General features: G+C 40.7%; 1 protein-coding gene across 1 annotated transcript in view; it reads left to right on the forward strand.

Annotated features, from left to right (window-relative positions):
- Positions 1 to 12,910, forward strand: part of LOC306788297 (tryptophan 5-hydroxylase 1-like) — a 35,252-nt gene extending 22,342 nt beyond the window's left edge. The window contains exons 3-12 of the mRNA XM_079283763.1: positions 4,063 to 4,209; positions 4,373 to 4,556; positions 4,708 to 4,808; positions 4,937 to 5,004; positions 6,252 to 6,448; positions 7,489 to 7,624; positions 7,734 to 7,860; positions 10,211 to 10,306; positions 11,081 to 11,214; positions 12,174 to 12,910. Coding sequence (XP_079139889.1) covers positions 4,063 to 4,209; positions 4,373 to 4,556; positions 4,708 to 4,808; positions 4,937 to 5,004; positions 6,252 to 6,448; positions 7,489 to 7,624; positions 7,734 to 7,860; positions 10,211 to 10,306; positions 11,081 to 11,214; positions 12,174 to 12,348 — 1,365 coding nt within the window. The 3' untranslated portion in view covers positions 12,349 to 12,910. The remainder of the gene's footprint in view (positions 1 to 4,062; positions 4,210 to 4,372; positions 4,557 to 4,707; positions 4,809 to 4,936; positions 5,005 to 6,251; positions 6,449 to 7,488; positions 7,625 to 7,733; positions 7,861 to 10,210; positions 10,307 to 11,080; positions 11,215 to 12,173) is intronic.
- The last annotated feature ends 7,178 nt before the right edge of the window (positions 12,911 to 20,088 follow it).

Raw genomic sequence — 20,088 nt, forward strand, 5'->3', positions numbered from 1 at the left:
AGGACAACTTTGCTCACGAACACTTCAACGTTGCAACGAAGCATCGACAAGTAAGATTCATGGCGTCTGGGCATAGCTTAGCTTAAATTAACTTAAGTTTAATTCAGGCCATTCATTTATATGTTGATATTCCCGTGTTTTTGTGTGTTTAAGTTACTGTCGCGTGATATCGAGATATGGCGCAACTCCTCGCGGACGAGAGAAGCTCCGCTGTATTTGTGTATCAACTATGACTGTTTGCTTGGGATTTATTTGATTTCTTTTCATTTGTTTTACTACACTTCGTGTAGTATTCTCTGCTCATTAAATCAGCTCTGTGAGTGAAGTGTGGAATCTCGGCTATCGTACATAACTGCTGGCAGTTCTACCGACAACGGCACGTTGTGTACGATACGCCAGCGACCCCCATTATCACTACAACGCGGACCGCACGCAGAAGCTTGATTCATGACCCCCACCTTTGCTCTCTCTTTCTTCTCTCTGCCCCGGGAGAAACCCCGTTCAAACGAGCGCCTCACATCACGTGCTGCCCAGGCACACGTGATTACATACAGCAGCCTAACTGCCATTTTGTCCGAGTTACTCGACTCCGCCATCTTTGTAGTTTTTAGCAGTAGCTGTAAGACTCTCCTTCCTGTTCACCCACAGACCCACACACACACATACACCTACACACACAGACATACACCCTCATCCATTTTATTCATTCTTTAGTTTAGGCATATAAAATTGTATGATAACGTTTGTTGGTTGCAATATTAATTGATTTGATCATTTATTATTTTGATTTAATAAACTCTGTTATACTTTCAGGAGCAGTCGTCTGTGATTACTTGTGCATATGTATTTGATAAGACTGTATGTAGTAGCCTGTGCTCGAACTTAAAACCCTTCACTGTCACTGAATGTATAGTCATACGCAGACTATTGACATGAGTGACTACTAATTATGAGACTTAGTTTTATCGTTTGGTTATTGGTCCCTGTTCGCAGGGTGGTGCCCCGTTTTATATTAATAATCATTAATAATTGTTACATACATCAATAATTCTATTGATGTCAAGAATTCAGTTTCTTAAATGCTGATAACCCAAACACGCTCCTTTAGATCCCAACACTCCGCCCTCACTCTCTCTCATCTGCCTGACACCAGACCCTGGTCTGCAGTGGGATTTGCACATTATAGTTTACTTGTGTCCTGTAAATGAACTGGCAGTGGTTGTTTTTAACCTAACTTGGTGTTGCGCCCCTCCTATATGTTGCGACTCCCGAGCCGGTCCTAACACTATAGGAAGAATGGCGTTGTGGATATCGGAAATGTTCTTTTTGACTAGGAAGAATCTTATTGCGGGTATCTGCAATGCATATCCAGTCTAGCTAATAAATATAAAAATGGCTTGCCATAGGCTGATAGAAAAATGTCTCGCCTGCAAAAAACACTTGTAAACAAAGGCAACGTGCGCCGTGAGCCTCTTCCCCACCTCTACTGTAATTTCATCTCCTTCATGTTGCCGGTGTATTCTGCTGTCGAATAGTGTTTCCCTTCTGTTAAAATGGTGAGGACATTGAACTCGAGAGGGACTGTGTCCTTAGAAGTCTGAGAGTCTACCTCAATGAGGACAGCAATGCTCTGAAAGAGAGATTGCACAGACCACCGTGGGGCTTTACGTGATTCGCAAAGAAGATGCTGATGAAGAGGAGGAGCCAGAGGATGTTGGAGTGGTGATCGAGGGTGTGGAGCTGCTAAGCAATCTGAGAAGCATTGCCTTTGGATGTGCCATGCTTTTTGGCCTGATTTGAGTTCTTCCAGAAAGTGTTGATGAACTTCGATGGCAAGAAACTGTCCCCAAAGGTCCAAGCACTTAAAATGAAGATGCTTCATTGAGCGCACGAGGACAGAGCTAGCCACATGTTGGCCTGTTGGACATTGACATTTTGTTCAACTGTTAAAGACTGTAATGAAGCCACGTGTGACTAGTTTGTGTTATACATGTTTCCAAAAGTTTACGGTGTTGCATTTTAAACATTTGTATTTTCAGTTGTTCACTCGAGCCGATGTAAAAATCATTAATCACAGGACATTTATTCTTGCAAGAAGGAGACAGGGTTGATTCACATACAGAATGTACATCAAAACCGCTCGGAGTTCTGACTCAGAGCCTCTGGTATACTTGTAAACACATTGGCACAGGGTCATTTATGATAAGGCATTTGTCACTAAGGAAAACACAAACACTGCGTTCACGCAGTGTAGTTATCACAAAGTCGGGAACATCACTTGCACAATTAGTTCTAGTACAAAGGTCACTTTCTCGTAATCAGGAAGTCATGGTTGCAAATCAGCCAGGCGTAAGTTTTGACGCCTCTCCACATTTATTATGGCTTATGTAGCGTAAACAGCTTGAATTGTTCTTTCGACCGTCAACTGCTTCTTAATAGCCTAAACATTTGCTGAGACTGGTGTTACAGAAAGTTCACATGAAACCATTTGAGCACACAGCTCTAAACACTTACACAGGACATGAGCCTATGTTAAATGTGTAACATTCACTAATTATTAATTCACAATAATTAGTTATTTAGATTTTTCCCAACACCATGTGATAGTGCATTTTAAACATTTGCATTTTGCATTTTCAGTTGTTGGTCTACCCATGTCATAGTGCATTTTATAAATTTGAATGTATCCGGCAATAAAGCCTTCAGAACTGTTCTTGTATGCATTTAGTGATTTATTACAAATACTTGAATTAATACTAATAAGGTTTATGTAAAAGTTTGCATTCATTTTATTTAATAAAATCACATTAGGATTAGTCAATTTAATCAGACTGACTCAACGTGATAGAAAAACAGTGTTTAATGTGACCCTTTACATTGAACTTATGTAATACAATTAAATGAAAATTTTATATGTAATTGAAATACTTAAAGTCAATGTATACGGGTCGGGGTGGCGTTAACAGCTGTGACCGCAGCATGGGAGCAGTGCAGAGGCAGCCGTGACCTAACCAGTGGGACACACTGACACTTAAAGAGTGGCCCTACGCTTTAAATAGCACTTAGTTGTTGGCTGCTATATTATTTCTCTGATTGCACCTTTAAATTCAGTTGGACTTTAAGGGATCATTTCAGCCATTTTTTTTCTGTGTTGATTCATTTCACTACAACTTGCAACAAAGCCAATCAAGAAGTTGTCACAGACCGTATATGAGAAGCGGATGTAGTCACCGTGAAGACAACTATAGGTTTGTTAACGAACGTTTTGATGCCTTGAGTTTGGGCATCTTGGCTTTTGACGTCCAGTCAGTTTTGGTGATTTGCATGTTTTGAATGTAATTTACGCTTTCGGCTGGTAGGAACATCTGACCCGAAAGTCTTGCTTTTTGGTCGTTGCCATCTTGTTGTTTTGAAAGAGAAGTGACACAAGACTTCAACCGAACACTGAACAAGACATTTTTAAGGCGACCAAGATGTTACGAACATCCAAACCGGACAACAGCGTAGGATTTTCATATTTGAGCAGAATTCCCCAGCTTAACTGGTGCCATGCCATTATTCGGAAAGTTATCGGAAAGTCCATTTATCCTACAGCCTGTTATCTCAAAGTTAACAAACCTTTGTTCGGAAGGCCCAATGCCACAAAAACACAAACTCTCCCTGCAACACATAACAGCGCATGGCTAATTATTACGCAAAAGGCTGTTGCAGTGGCAATATTTGTTTTCCTCCAACCATGGCGAAGGCATGACCCGCCCTACTCTGCCTCTGGTAGGCATACCCTGATATTTGTACCCGGAACCTAACGTATATCATTCCAATGTCCTCATTCTGCATAATCATTTGCCATGTGCTTCTGTTTGTGTATTTTCGGAACAATGGGCAGTCCCCACACTCACCTTGGAAAATCTCCGGAAACTCACTGACTCTTTGCGAACCCATGCTAGCATACGTTTACAGTCTTGCTGCTGAGTGATCTGATCTCAGTGAGCTTTGAAGAATATGTGGGGTTTTTTCAGACTGTAGGAAAATCACTGATGCATATGTCTTATTTCCTTCGAGGTTGCATTCAGGGAATTTGGTGAGAAGCAGGACAACAGGAGCATCTCCACTGGAAGGCCCACCAGCTCTGCGAAAGGAGTTGCAGCCATCATATTCTCACTGAAAAATGAAGTCGGTGGTCTCGTCAGGGCACTTCGGCTTTTTCAGGTGGGTGTTTTATTTTGAAAGCTTTTTAAAAACGCATGCTGTTATCTTTAAATTCAAATTGTTTAATCTTTGTTTGTTGTAGTGATCTAACCTGGATGAGTCTGATCATGCACGTAAGCTTATTCCACATGTTCTGTTCATCTTGCATGTTATGTGTGTGCAGGAACAACACATCAACCTCGTTCATATCGAGTCCCACAAGTCCCAGCGGAGGAATTCAGACTTTGAGATCTTTGTGGATTGCGACACTGACAATGAACAGCTCAAGGAGCTGACTCAGCTGTTAAGGACACACACCGATGTTGTTGAGATTACTCCATTTGAGAACTCCACTCTACCTGATGAAAGTAGGCCCACATGATTGACAATAAGAGAATGTATCTTTCCATGCTTAAATATCAGTAAATACCATAACCAAGGCCTGTCAACAAGTGCAGACATTAATGTAATGAGATGCAAGCAGACCTCTAATTGAACTGAACCTGAATTGTCTTACAGTTATGGCTGAAGTGCCCTGGTTCCCTAAGAAGATCTCTGATTTGGATCAGTCTGCAAACAGGGTTTTGATGTATGGCTCTGAACTAGATGCCGACCATCCGGTAAAGACATACACAGCTTACACAGTTACAGAGCAGCTCTGATTCATTCTTTACTTTTATAATGAGGGGAATTGTGAAAACTGACATTGTGAGTCTGTCTTTTCTTTCTTTCTTTCTTTTTTTCCCAGGGATTTAAAGACAGCATGTACCTTAAAAGAAGAAAGTATTTTGCTGATTTGGCTATGAGCTACAAATTGTGAGTTCCACTGTTTCTTTGACTGATGCAAATTGTTTCGTTTTGCTTTGATGTACACAATTGATTGTATACAGCACATTGTAACACACAACAAAGGTTGCCCAAAGTGCTGCACATAGATAAGCAGTCATACATTCGAAAAGATTGGATTACTAAAAGTAAAAGCAAAACAAACTAACACAAATCACACAAAAGTGCCAAGTTAAGATCAAAGGTGATAGGCCAGGGAAAACAAATAGGTTTTTAAACGGCTTTTAAACATTGGTAAGGTGGATGACAACCTAATATGAAGGGGAAGGTTGTTCCAGAGCTTACGGGCAGCAACAGAGAAAGACCGGTCGGCCCGGGTTGTCATTTTCGTTCTAAAAGCTGTTGGTCGAGAGACCTTAGTGAGCGAGGTGAGCGAGGTATAGGGCTGCAGCAGATCGGACCAAGTCCAATTCTGTACTCGACTGGTAGCCAATGAAGAGATTTTAAGATCGGTGAAATGTGTTCACCAGTTAAAAGTCTTGCTGCAGAGTTCTGCACCAACTGAAGGCGTGATAAAAGATTTTTGCCGATTCCAGCATACACAGAATTACAATAGTCCAGTCTAGAGGTGATACTGACAAGAAATATAATGATGTCACACATATTTGGGTAAATATAGTATGTGTAATTTTTGAAAAGGCTTTCCCCCCCAATTTCTTTAGAAATCAGAAAGAAATAACAAAGAAAGGTAATTTAGTGTGTCTAAGTGTAAGAAGCTAAATGGAATAATATGAAGAATTGTTGACAAAAGTGCGTTAAAAAAAAGTAACCGATGGAAATGCCTCAGAGTCAAGTGGGAACCAGTTAAATGCATCATCACACAACCACTGCCGCTGGTTAAATGGTTGCCCTGGTTCCGGTGCCCTGATTGTAAACTACATTTGAAGGATGAAGATGTGTTTTGAAGTTGCTTTTTTATGTCACCGATGATCGGAAATAATTCTGGAATGAATTATCGAGCCAGTTTTCTCAGTTGGAAAATGGTAAAATAATACTAATAAAGAAGTAATGGTGTTAATCTGACCAACTAGATGAAAGAAACGCACTGTTGCGAAGTTAAGAGTTAAATACAGTAATGCTTGTCGAGATATGCTAATACTGTACCACAAAATGACGGTGTTAATTAATTCACATTGTTTCTCCCATCTTTATGTTCCATCTCTCAAAGTTCTATTTTATGACGTCAATAAGCTAACTACCTCTTCGTGTTTGGTCAGTGGCGATCCTATTCTTCGTATCGACTTCACAACAGAGGAGGTGCGTACCTGGGGAGTGGTGTTCAGGGAGCTCAACAAGCTGTACCCGAGCCACGCCTGCAAGGAGCACCTGAAGAACCTCCCCCTGCTGATCAAACACTGCAACTACAGCGAAGACAACATCCCCCAGCTGGAGGACGTCTCGCACTTCCTCAGGGGTAAACTGTTTGAATCCCGAGGTCACACTTGTCTCTTCAATGCGACCCGATCACGCCCGATGAACACATCGACCGTCAAGTCTGTTCGCTCGGTCAGACAAACGCGCCGAGGTGGTCTGGCTCGCATGGAGTTCAAAAGCTGAGTGAGGTGTGGACAGCATGTGGGAACAATCCGGACAATTTATCAAACACAGGTCTCACATCGTCCTCCCGCCAAATCAAGAAACTGGGGCTGGAGCCCAGCTGAGCCCTGTTTATGGCTGATAAAAACTCAACATTTCCCAATTTTGCTCCTTCAAATTAAAAGCTTTTTAGGGATTTTATAGGGACTATACTGTTAGTGACTGTTCTTCAATAAAACAGGTTTACTAATACCGCAGGGATGAAGACGACAGAAAGTGACGACAGACTTTTATTGTATGGAATTTATGCGAAATTACAAATGTTTATCCAGCCTTTTACAGACTCTTCTTATGTCCGATCTCTTTCCGATCAGGTGGGTCGCATTTCAGTGTGGTCAAAGCTGTGGACAAGTGTGTTTCAGCATTCGCCAGGGCCGAGTGCTTACACAGCAGTTTTTTCTAATGACAAGAAGATGCCAGCTTCTCAAAATCTTCAAGAGATAGAAAGATTGAAAGACAAAACATGAATATCATGATCTTTTTTTCTACCGTGCCTTATAGTTGTTTATTTTATTTACTTCTACCGTGCCTTATAGTTGTTTATTTTATTTACAATCTTAAAAAGTACATTATTTTCTGCCAAACTTTTCCAAGGAAAAGACTAAAGTTTCTCACCATAGTGAGGTTACATCGCCTATTATTATTCGTCGACGTAATAATGTTATCAATACGACCTTTAAATCACTTGTATGTGTCACTTAAGTGTAAATCTGTTCATGGTTCTTGATTAAGGGCCAATTGATCCTGGTTATCTTGGTAATTTATAGACTTCGCTGTCGACAGTTTTCAACGGAACTTCTCTCTACCAAAGAAACTAACATGCAGTGTGTGTGTGTGTGTGTGTGTGTGTGTGTGTAGAGCACTCAGGCTTCATCATCCGGCCAGTAGCTGGGTACCTCTCCCCCAGGGACTTCCTAGCGGGCCTGGCCTTCAGAGTGTTCCACTGCACTCAGTATGTCCGCCACAGCTCCAATCCTTTGTACACACCTGAACCGTGAGTACACGCGTGTACGCACAAAAGGCATTCACTTCATACTACTGTTGTTTTTTTAAGCGCTTCAGTGAAGCAATACCTGCATTTGCCTTCTCATGTTTGGATGTAGAGACACATGCCATGAGCTGCTGGGTCACGTTCCTCTGCTCGCTGAGCCCAGCTTCGCCCAGTTCTCTCAAGAAATTGGTTTAGCATCGCTGGGAGCTTCAGATGATGCTGTGCAGAAACTGGCCACAGTGAGAAAATACACACACACACACACAAACACACACACATCACTCACACATTTACTCAGGTCGCTTTTGGTGACCTTACATAACCTTACATTCATCTAGGCCAGCGGTTCCCAAACTTTTTAGGCCGCGCACCCCCTTCTACATCCCGACTGGGTTCGCGCACCCCCCCCCCCCCCTTAATAAAAAAAAAAAAAAAAGAAGCAACAGAGCCTTTTAAGCCTTCATAGCCGCATAAGAATCGGACCAATGAGAGAACAGTTTGCTCGCGCGTGGCATTTGTTTACAAGATTTAGTCCGCTGTTAAATGTTGCAGTGTGAACACAAACCGAACAAAGGCAACTGCAACAAAGCAAACGAACTGAAGGTGTGAAAACGCCCTGAAACACTGCAACAAAGTTTCAATAACTTTCAGTGACACAAGGCGTCACTTTTAAAGAGCAATACGGATGTGAGGACACAGGCTCAGAGGCAGATTATCACATTTAATTTACAATTAATGAGCGACTAATGTAGCCAGGATGTCTTCGGACAAAGCATCGATGCGGCGACACAGTGTTGTTGGACACCGGGATCATGCACAACTTTTTTGCTTCTTTCTCCCCAATCATACATTCCACCATCTCTCTGGCAGCTGGCGAGCTCACGTCTTCGGCGATTGTGTGCGGTAGCCCCTTTCTCGCTATTCTGTAACCAGATATGAAGCCCGTAGTGCGTCATTTATAGACCAACACATGAATGAGACTCCAGTTGTTTTTGGCTGTTTTGTAACTCCTCCAATTTCGATATAAACAATGTAAGGGGCTTTTGACTTGCACTGGCATGCTTGGTGTTCAGGTGGCGACGTAAATAAGAGCTTCAGACTGTTAGCCAGAACCTCACTGCACACCACGCACTGTGGCTTTGGGGAATCTGCGTTGCCAATCCAAGTGAAGCCCAGACACACATACTTTTCATCATATTTCCTCTTTTTTTCCCAGTCTGATGCTCACTCTCGTTTCCTCTTTTTTCACCTTGACTCCGCGATGGGCCGATGTGCTCCCGATTTGTCTGTGCTGCACCTCTCCGTTCCCCTCGCCTCCGATTCCTCTCTCTCTCTCTGTCCCTCTCCTCTTTTACGACTGATAGCTTCAGATGTCCCACCTGACAGTTTTTAAATTAAAATTACATTTTTTTTAAATATTTAATATTATTACACCATCAGACCGCCATTACACTTTTCCTCTCGCGCACCCCCTAGAGGCAGCTCGCGCACCCCCAGGGGTGCGCGCACCCCACTTTGGGAATCCCTGATCTAGGCTAAGGGTCCTCTCGTCTAAAAACATCTCAGACTGATATTTATGGAAGAAAGAAAAGATATTTGCCAGCTGTGGTTGGTTGTTTCTCGTCACATGACAACGTTTTAACTATTGTTGTTTCGGTGTGCAGCTGTCACACCCTGAATAATAGGAGAGCGCTTTGGGGCGTACGTTCTGCGCATCTACATGGACAACAAAGGATTTGAGGACGGAAAAAGTGCGGCATGCCAACGACCCCTAATGACGACGTCATCACAGCTTGCACATCGAGCGATGTTGTTACTGCACTTGGTCGCGCACCTCTGAATATTTGGAAACCCGCTCAGGGCTTTTTCAGACAGGACTGACACGAATAATTATTTGATAAAAGCACTATCAACACGAGGACTTTCCGAAGACAGCTAATTAGTTATTAGTTGCTTTAGAAACAGGAGGTAGCTCTGTGGGGGCTCGCACCACGGTGCCTCGTGCGAGTTTTAACAAAGCTTAAGCTTAAGGAACACACAACCAAAAGGAACCAACGAGGAGACTAAAACTAAAGAGGTCGATGGGTATTTTGTCATTACACTTTTTTCTTTTTGGTGTCGATATGAACTTTGTCAATTATAATTTGCTATAATGATATAGAACTGTGTAATGGGATGGGTACCAAAACACGGTATTAAACAGGCCCCGGTTCTTAATTATTTAAGACAGTAGTGTGACATTGTCTGTTCTTTATCAGCACTTCTTAACGTTTTGGTGTAATTTATCTCCTCTGCTCTCTGTGTTGGAGCTGAGGTCCTCCAACTACACACACACACACACAAACACTGTGCACAATACACTTGTACTGTAAATGCAATAAAACCAAAGGTTCAGGTGTATTGATGAAGTGAGTCCTTTATCAATACACCTGAAAAAGAACCGAGACAACGCAGTATTGATAAAGACAATAACATCCCTACCATAGGCACAAACTCACACACCTAACTCAGTTAGTGACATATATTACTTACATTCTCATGCTGTGTTTGAAAAGGATGGTGTACAAATGAAAACCCGTTTTGTTCTAGTGTTATTTCTTCACAGTGGAGTTTGGCCTATGTAAGCAGGATGGCAGGCTAAGTGCCTATGGAGCCGGACTCCTGTCCTCCATCAGTGAACTCAAGGTAACACGCGAGCTGCTGTCTAGCTTTACACAGTGCATGTGCATCTGCTGCACTTGTTGCTTACACTGTGAACTTCTGTATGAGTAGCTGCCAATTGGTCCTACTCAGGTTTTCCTACATATATCATGAATTAAATATTTGGCTAAGTGGATAGCAGGTTCGGGGTTCAAACCCCGGCTCCGGCTCTGCTAGTTGCATGTCGATGTGTCCTTGAGCAAGACACTTAACACCAAAATTGCTCCTGTAGCTGTGCCTATGGTGTAGAAATGTGATAGACTCTGAATTAAGTCGCTTTGGATAAAAGCGTCTGCTAAATGACTGTAATGTAAGTTTGGTGACAATGTTGACATTTATAAATGCCTTGAGATTTTGGATCGTATCTCCTGGGCCGAGAAACATTTCATTTTCCCATGACAGTTCCTTTGTTTACCGCAAACCCGTTGATTGTTGATATAGCGACATTAATTGTACATCTGAATTTGTTTCGTGATTTAAATGAATAAATCAATACTGACCTAAACCAATCACATTTCTGTAGCATCAGCTCATATTCAGCAAAAGGTTTTCAGAGGAAATTCTTATCTAGCTTTCACTACCACTTATGAGAATAAAAAAACAAAACACATTTCTCCTATGTGGCAATCCAGGTTACTTTAATTCTATAATTGTATTGACATGCAGTCAGCCCAAACCGTGTTACTTGACCAACTAGGTCATGAGGGGCATTCTCTCGGAATGTGAATGTGACCACACAACGTCTCTGTTTTCTTTCAGCATGCTTTGTCTGACAAGGCCCATATCCTTCCCTTTGACCCCGTGGTGACCTGTAATCAGGAGTGCATGATAACTACGTTTCAGGACGTGTACTTTGTTTCTGAGAGTTTTGAGGACGCCAAGAACAAAATGAGGTCAGTAGAAGCCTCCTCCCTTAATAATGTAGCTCTGGTCAACTCCCTGATTTTGAGATTTTACAACATCACTGTGTGTTAGCAGTTAGCGGCTAATCCAACCAACTCACCCTTCGTTGAGTCCCGCCCTCGAACGCAGACTGGCCAATCATAGCGCATCATTGGCCAGCTCCGACCAAGGACCAAGGACCGCTCCATAGACTCTCATGCAATTTCAGATTTGCTTTATTTTCAGGCTGGTTATGTGGACTTGTAGCTGGTCACTAGCTAGTGAAGGTATACTGACTGTACATGCTGCTTTCACTTTTTATCATATATTTATGCAGGGAGTGCAGTTAGTGACAGTGTGGGCTCGATGGTAGCTTGGCAAAGGGTCACTTCTGTCATTACACCAGCACTGTAGTAACATTATCAGATAAAAGTTTCATCATTTGCTGTCCTTCGTAGAGTTGGATGAGCCAGGCTAGCCTTTTTTTCCCTGCTTTCAGTCTTTATGCTAAGCTAAGTTTATCACCTCCTGGCTCTAGTTCCATACTTGGTGCACAGACATGGAATGTGTTAGCAAGGTCAGGTCACACAAATGAGTGCATTCCCCAAAACGTTCTTCACCAGCAGCATCTACAACAAAATTAGTTTTTGTTCTCCATGCGGTGACAATTTGCATACCCAAGCATCTGGACCATGGCTTAGCTGTAAAAATGTTTTTCCCAAGGCGGTAACTCACAGTGTTGTTGTTTGTGTATATATATTCAAGTCAGTTAAACCTCTGAGTATGTTAAAGTCCTAAAGTCTTTTACACTTTGGTGATGGATCCTGGAATTTCACTGTTCTTTTTGAGATCATGTTTATGAATTGTTTTTAAATGACCACACACAAAGCTTTGGTTGAATGATTTTGTAGCTACAATGTTTCAGGTTGAACTGGGCTATTGATGTAACTGACTTTTTGTGTGTCTGCAGGGAGTTTGCTAAGACCATTTGGCGGCCATTCACAGTACGCTACGACCCCTACACCCAGAGTGTGGATGTCCTGAAGGACACCAACAGCATCAATAGCATGCTGAAAGACATCCGGCATGAGCTGGACATTGTAGAAGACGCCCTGAACCGACTCAACAAACACCTATCAGTCTGAATTTGTATAAATGTATATTACAGTTTTTCTCAATTGCTAAAACACTAAAACCCATTGGCTGAACAAAGTTCTCAGTTGCCTGAACTCATTTAGCTAATTGTGCAGTCTGTTGTCAATACCTTAAACTATGTCACATGGTGAAACACAATTTGCAGATCTCACTTAGACTTTTCAGCAAAACTCTAAACACATTCTCAGTCTCAAAACACATTCTGCACTCTCATGCACATGTCATCCACACTGGTAAACACAAGTGGCAACAATCAAATACAAATAGAGAACACATGTCATTGATTAAACACAATCACTCAAAATTGATTTCACTTGTATCAAATGATGTGACACAACCAATATAAGCCTGTTTAGAGAGCAAACAGGTGGTTGAAGGTGATGTCGACGCAGTGTTCTGGCCTGACCCAGCCCAAAGACAAGAGGAAGCACATTGATCATATGTTGACTCCTTTGATTTTTGTCCCTTTCACTGTAGTATTGTATACTGTAGTAGGCCTACAGTGCATTGTAGGCTGTATAATGTACAATAAACAAATTGTATGGCCTTGAACATCGTGCTTTCTATTTGTTACAGTAACAGTACTGACTGCTCAATAGATGTTGACTGGTTGCAGGTTCATATCAACAAAGAACAAGAATTACAGTATCACAGAGACAAAGGACACGTTTGTGAGATGCAGGGTACAGCACTGTAAAAATAGGGGTACAAGGAGGAGGAAGAACAAAATAAATTGCAAAGAGCAAAGCACAGTAGTCATTTCTGATCAATTTTGAGCGACTGTAATAGAACATGTTTTCGTTCATATGAAATTTGTTTTGAGATTAAAAATCGACTTCTCCCTGAGAACTATATGTTTTGAACAATGTGCTTTCTATTTATTGGTGTATTGTTTACTGACTGCTTGATAGTGTATATTATTTTGATCACTTTGTTTGTGATTTGAGAGCAGTGTTTGATTTTGAGCACAGGTAAAACTGTTTTGAGGCGAAAGTTTCATTTTGCAAGAGGATTCAGAGGTTTTGTAAATAGTGCTTGAAGATGAGGTTTTGTGTTTACAGTTTTGAGAGAATGGGCGACCGTTTCAAGAAATGTGTCTTAGCAATCGAGAAAAACTGTAAAGTTCAAAATTAGTGCTGGGCAACGATTCAAATTTTTAATCGCATGCTTTTTTTGCGATTAATCGCATTGTTATGCGCAAAGTTCAATAATGAATTCAAAAGAAGTGTATTGCGCACTTTTATTTTAAAAGTAGGCTACTGCTATATGAACAAAAGTGCAATAACATTTGGTTTGCAAACACTTTAAACAAATAAGGTTATTTTTAACAGTAGTATTCCCTTTACACAGTAGCCGTTAAAATACAGTTATAATGATTCTGACAATAGATATTCAGCCGGTGTTCACAACTTTACTTTCATGTGTAACAAATGCAATTTGAAATCTACGTCATGTTTTTTTCTTCTTTTTTTAATGTTTGTTAAATTCTCAGTAGCGATAACTAAATGATGCTTATTATACATATTACAAACAAAACACTTTAAAAACTCTAAAAAAATAATTTAAATGAATAATTTATTTTTAGCTTTTTTTGGTATTTGGTCAGACACATATGCAACACTGATTACCGTAATATGTGTGGTATTTGTTATAAATGTATGTTGGTACATAGAGGGTGATAAGAAGCTGTACATGGAGGGGCTTAGGACCCAGGGGAATGTAGGTGAAGCAAGGGAACCTGTAGGGCAGGGGTGTCAAACTCATTTTCACTCTGGGCCACATCAGCATCACAGTCGCCCTCAAAGTGCCGGTTGTAACTGTAAGACTGTATAACTAACTTCTCCCTGACATATTGTTAAATAACTCTCTGCATTTGATTATTGTTTATTCAAGTGTAAAAATATTGTACATTCAGTTATATAAATGAAAAATGATATTTAAACACATTTCTGTTATTATAACATAAATCATTTTAATTGAGGGTTAAGAAACCCACATGACTCTATCAAAGATCAAACTGTTAAAGAAAATAACAAAGAAAAATATCAAACAAGTTATGACATTAACTTTGTTCAAAGCTGTTTGTTCACCTCTCTGCATCACTAATGTTCCTCCCTGTCGTCGTCCTGTGCATGGCAGCTACATCCAAGAGCTTTTTCAATCGTTGGAAAACCGCTTTTCGGGCTGTTGCCTCTCCTGTCTACCTGTTGTGATAGTTTTAATGTTGGTACACAGACAACATGCTATCTCATAATTTTGACCATGGGGATACTTTTATTTTAAAGTCTAACTTTTAATTATTTTTCCAAAGGTTTTCTTTTTTTTTGCTGGCGGATTCGCGGGCCACATAAAATGACGAGGCGGGCCGGATTCGGCCCGCGGGCCTTGAGTTTGACACCTGTGCTGTAGGGGGTCTGTAGCGTGACAGTAACCTGTATGAGGAAGTTATGCTAATAAAGAGTTGCAGTTAAGAGCAGTTTGTGCTCACGTGCTTATATGTTCATTTAAAAACAAGACAATATGTATTTTGATATTGTCACGTTTGATCGTGTAACGAGACGATCACAGCGACACAGCTGTTCAGTGCTCGCTGCCCGGTTCTTGTGTTAAAAATTTCTGCTTAACAATAAAAACAAAAAAAACTGCGTTTATGCGCGATAATATAATTGGCGGCGTTAATTAATGAACGCGTTAATGCGATAATGACGCGTTAACTTGCCCAGCACTATTAAAAATATACATTTTTAAACTAGATTTGCCACAATGTGAAGGTTAATGTCTCCAATTCACAGTGTAAAGATGGATCCTTGGTGTTTCTGCTGGCCGCTGCTTATTTGTACCTTTCCTCTGTTAATGGAGCACTATGAGGTGTTGTTGACGACAATGGATTACAACGTCGTTTGTTAAACGGGTGTGGAGCAGGCTTTCATGGAGTGGATATCAATCCAATAAAAACAAATATAACTGCAAGTGGCGTCCGAGCACATTGTTTTTTGACACGTATGCATGAAACAACTTTTAAAGCACAAGTGTCACAGAGTGTGCGAACAGAGTTCAGTTCGGAGAAACCGGAGGATTCAGACAACACACCGATGCTCCCGAGCTGCGTTCAAACCGGTAACCTTGCAGTCACACAGTGCGTGTCTAAAGGCCCGGATACACATAAAACAGACAGCCTCACGTCTCCTGTGTTTGGGCTAAAACGTTGCCCTTGAATCAGATGAGATGAGGATGAAACATGAGACAAGCCTGTGTGTGCGTTCCCATATTGATTTTAGTCGTCTGCTTGCTTTCCTCACTTCCATTTTTGTCTCAGACTGGTGTGTGTGTGTGTGTGCTTCGTGCAGCATAGGATCAAAATGACGAATCTCAGACCTGGTGTACTGATTACAAGACTATTACACTTAGGAAAATGGAGGACTGGATTAAGTCTTGTCACGCGATCGGATTTTGATTTACTATATGCACAACTTTGCCACAAGGTGGAACCGTGATACCACTATGGTGCCAACTATCCACACTCAATTATCCCTTCGACAGCTGAAGCAACCACTCCTTTATCAAAGTAGGCAGCAACTTACAATAAAGATCCGTGCCTATGGTGTTTGTATCCAACTGATATTAGCAGGCCAAGGCATAGTAACTGCTTGTAACAGTGAACATACTTGTAGATAACATGTGAATGCAATTCAACAAGCTCGTTTACACATGAGAAATGGTTGAAAGAGGGCACATTGAATGTATGTTACTGATATCAAGCACAGGCTCAGCACAGGTAAGCTAACAACACCGCAGACACTCTGCAAGTAAGTGGGCCTAATTAGAATGACCAGCAACCAATATGTAACAAAGCGACCATTGTCTTTAATGGACAAATAGACATTCAATTGTATTACTATGTGATTTAAAGTATTTACAGATAAACAGGTGACAAATCAGTCTTAAACAATGATGGTGTTGGAACTTAATTGGTCCCACATTGGGGAGACGGAACCTACACAATGGAGGTAAGTCTAAATATTCCTACCAAACAATAAAAATGATCTGATACAACCCTGTAAAGAAATCACAAATGTGTTCTAAAATGTTCCATTAAGCTTGTTAACACACGTGGCAAGTGAGGACATGTTTGAACAGGACATATTATGCTACCACATTGCCACTTTATGATTAATATTATTTGAAGGTGTGACTTTCCAAAAGCTTGATGCAAAAGTTCCACAGCCTTTTATTTACAACTGTGCTTCTCCTCCTGTGATATGTGAAAACGTATTCTGTGTGAAAAGGGTTAGGATAATTTCTCATCTTTCCCATGAACAAAAAAAGTCAATCTGTGCAAAGCAACGCAGGCTTTAAGTTGCTTTGTCCAGGTCTCTACATGATGTATGTCCAGTAGAGTGCTTTTATCATCCTGACCTGAATAAGATCGCTGCAAAGTAACAACATTGTAGCCATGCATTCACATTAACAATGTATCAATCGACCCTTTTCCTCACAAATGTCACGGAATCATGAAATAGGTTTTTACTGTCGTAACTTATATTACAAGTTGTGTAACTATGTTCTATTTAATGACACTCTGGGCCCTGTGACAGAGCAATCTGTTTTATATACTCTCCTTCACGTCTGTTGTGCTTCTAGATTCTAGAAGATAAGTCTGCTGAAGGTGAAAACAACAAGTCATTAAATCAAGACCCAGTCATATGAATGAATGTCAGTTTCTAACTTTGGGAAAATACAGGCTTATATAGAAATATATGGAAAATATAAAATGCCTCAACTGTTAATATCCTTTTTTAATCATACTTTAAAAGTATTTCAACACACCATCTACATATCTGAAAGTTATTATCTACATTCCAAGACATCCTGAAGTGATATAGAAAGTAAAAGTAATAGTGAAACTGAAATAACTTTGACAGAGTGCAACGTTTTGTTCCCATCAAATGTAGGCGATGGGCCATCAGATAACCTTTAACCCTGACATCCCACAATGTTGAGTACCACTCAACCTTGTAGATTGTATTGTTATAATGAAGAGGAAATGTAGTCCATGCAGCAATCTATTTGCAAACCAGGGACCAGAGCTGAGAGTTTGGTGAGTGAGTCATTGTTCAACTGTAAACCAATGAAATAAGATGATTCATTGTTGCTTTTGTTAGTGAGATGGTCCCATTGGACCGAACTGATGGTAATGATTGCTAAAATTGCAAGCAGACTCCAGCATAAACTGTAGGACAGCCACCTAATGAACCCCAACCAATAAGACTGTATGTGTGATACATATTATCAGACGAGTTGTAATTTATGAGATAGTTGGTTAAAGGTCATGAAGCAGCCATCCTGAAAGAGATTCTGTAGTCGCCATGCTGCTCCCGAAAAATGGCTGATAAAGTGATTTGTTTTGAACCTGGGATGATGTTAGAGTCGAGTATGGGATGTCAGAGAAAATGGTATACGGAGGTGTACGTTGAAGAGTGACGTTTGTTGGGTCTTGATAGAGCGGCATGGTCTTAATTCAGGAGTTGATAAATGACAGATCTTTCTGTAATGGATATGATCTCCATGTGTCCAAACATATGAGTTGTGTGGTTACATTTGCCCAGTGTTTGGTATAGAAAGAAAACAATGGTTGCTCTCTCATCAATTTAATTATTATTTATTTTTTCCCCCCAATAGAATTATGTGATGACATTGCCTAGTTTATTGAACCATTGTGCTGGTATGAAACGGGGGTCATATCAAATAGTGTAAAGGATATTTGGGAGTATTTTAATTTTTACAGTTGAGATGCAGCCAAGACGGAACCAAAGTGGTAATTTGCTAATTTTCTCTGGGTCCTCTTGGAAGGCTGCCATAATGGTGTAGAGTTCAAAAGTCTTTACTTTTGAAATCTCTTAAGTATTTGATGCTGGAAGTTTTCTGATCTCAGCATTTCAAACAGCAATATTGAGAGAAAAACTTAAGATTTAGGATTTGGACCAGTTGACGGAGTAGCCAGAGTTTGCCGAAAGTACACATCAGACTACACGTAGTGATCCCTGAGGTTTATAGGCCAATTCAAGATACTGACGTCTCATAATAACATTTCTCTCTGTGTAATTGGTGCACATTTGTGGTTTTGAAATTATAGAGTTGGCAAGTTGTTCAATAATAAGAGAAAGTATAAATGATCAAATATTAAATCATAAACGTGGTGAGTATTATAGAGTCAGGAGTGTGAGGTGAGGGCATTTCATCGATGCTTTATCAAATACATTTACAGCTCACAAAACAGTGTACGGTCGGGTCCATGTATGACAGGGGTGTCCAAACTTTTTTCAAAGAGGGCCAGATTTGATAATGTGAAAATGCCCAAGGGCCAACAGTCCGTGCTGACATTATTTGAAACAATACAAGTAGCCTATACATACATTGTTATTTAATCATTTTATTTTCAATGACAGCAAATAGCAATGTAACCAAATGTAAGCATTCATGTATGAACAAATCTCAACAACTATTCTGCCTTTCTTTCACATCTTGAAAGTCAGATAACACAAAGAACAAGCCATCTAAAAGCTAATTACATAGGAACCGATCAATATTCTCACCTCAAGACAATCTTAAATATGACTTAGTGAGGTGATGAAAAGTTCTCACATTTAAGTTCAACACACATGAAACAGGCTAACGAAAAAAATCAAGTTGTCTCTTAGTATCTGATGATCGCTCTTCAGTGTTACGAGCCGGGCAAACATTAGCAAACTGTCTTCTTCTCGGGGCAATTATGTTTTCTGCTATTTTCATAACACCGTCTTTGATAAACTCACCTTCCGTAAAAGGTTTCTCATGTTTAGCAATTACCACGGCCACTTGTAGCTTACTTTGATGATGTTTTCATGTGAAAAGCACCGCTCGTCGTGTCTCTTTACATTATATTCCTTAAACAAGGCAACAGTCTCATGACAAATTAGGCAGACACAGTTGTTTTGGTTTTCGGTGAAAAAATATTGCGATCTCCACCTCCTGGAATCGGTGGCCCTCATTATCCACTTTCCTTTTTTACTTGCTGTAGACATGACAGTTCAAGGGTCAGAGTAAATTTCAAACAGCCAGACAGTTACAGAGTGGTGCTGCCACCATGAGGTAAAAAGAGGTATTGCATGTTGAATTTGTATGATTTATTCATTCCGTTTTGACTGTGCTGGCAGGCCATAAATAATGCATTTTAAGACAGACGGTGCGGGCCATATAAAATCTGACCTCGGGCCGTTATTGGCCCGCGGGCCGGACTTTGGACATGCCTGAGGTATGAGGTATTATTGATGCCCGATTCTCAGTTCTTCTTTGTCTTGTTTGCATGGGAACCAACGTTTTCCACCTACCTCCATAATGCTGCTGAGGGCGCCGTCATAAGTAATATAGCAATGAGTTTACAGCGTGTGTAAACTCAGTTAATTTTTTTTTCTCCACATCTTTTGGCGTTGATAGTCTTCCATACTCACCTGACAGAAGGTTTTGTTTTGTTTAACGGTGGGAGATTCTAAATGTCCTGATTAGAAACCATTCATTCACAGAAGCAAAGCAGACCTCTCCCTCCAAAAGTGTCGAAGCGTGTTAGCAAATCGACGTGTTATTTTGAAGGCGTTTACCGGAAGTCCACTGCGTTATGGACTGGATTGATTGTGCGTGAGGGAGGGAGGAGTTGGGTGTTGCCTCAGGATTCCCAGTCGAGACTCAGTCCCCGT

This window comes from Melanostigma gelatinosum (genome assembly GCF_949748355.1).
Source record: "Melanostigma gelatinosum genome assembly, chromosome: 2".
NCBI lineage: Eukaryota > Metazoa > Chordata > Actinopteri > Perciformes > Zoarcidae > Melanostigma > Melanostigma gelatinosum.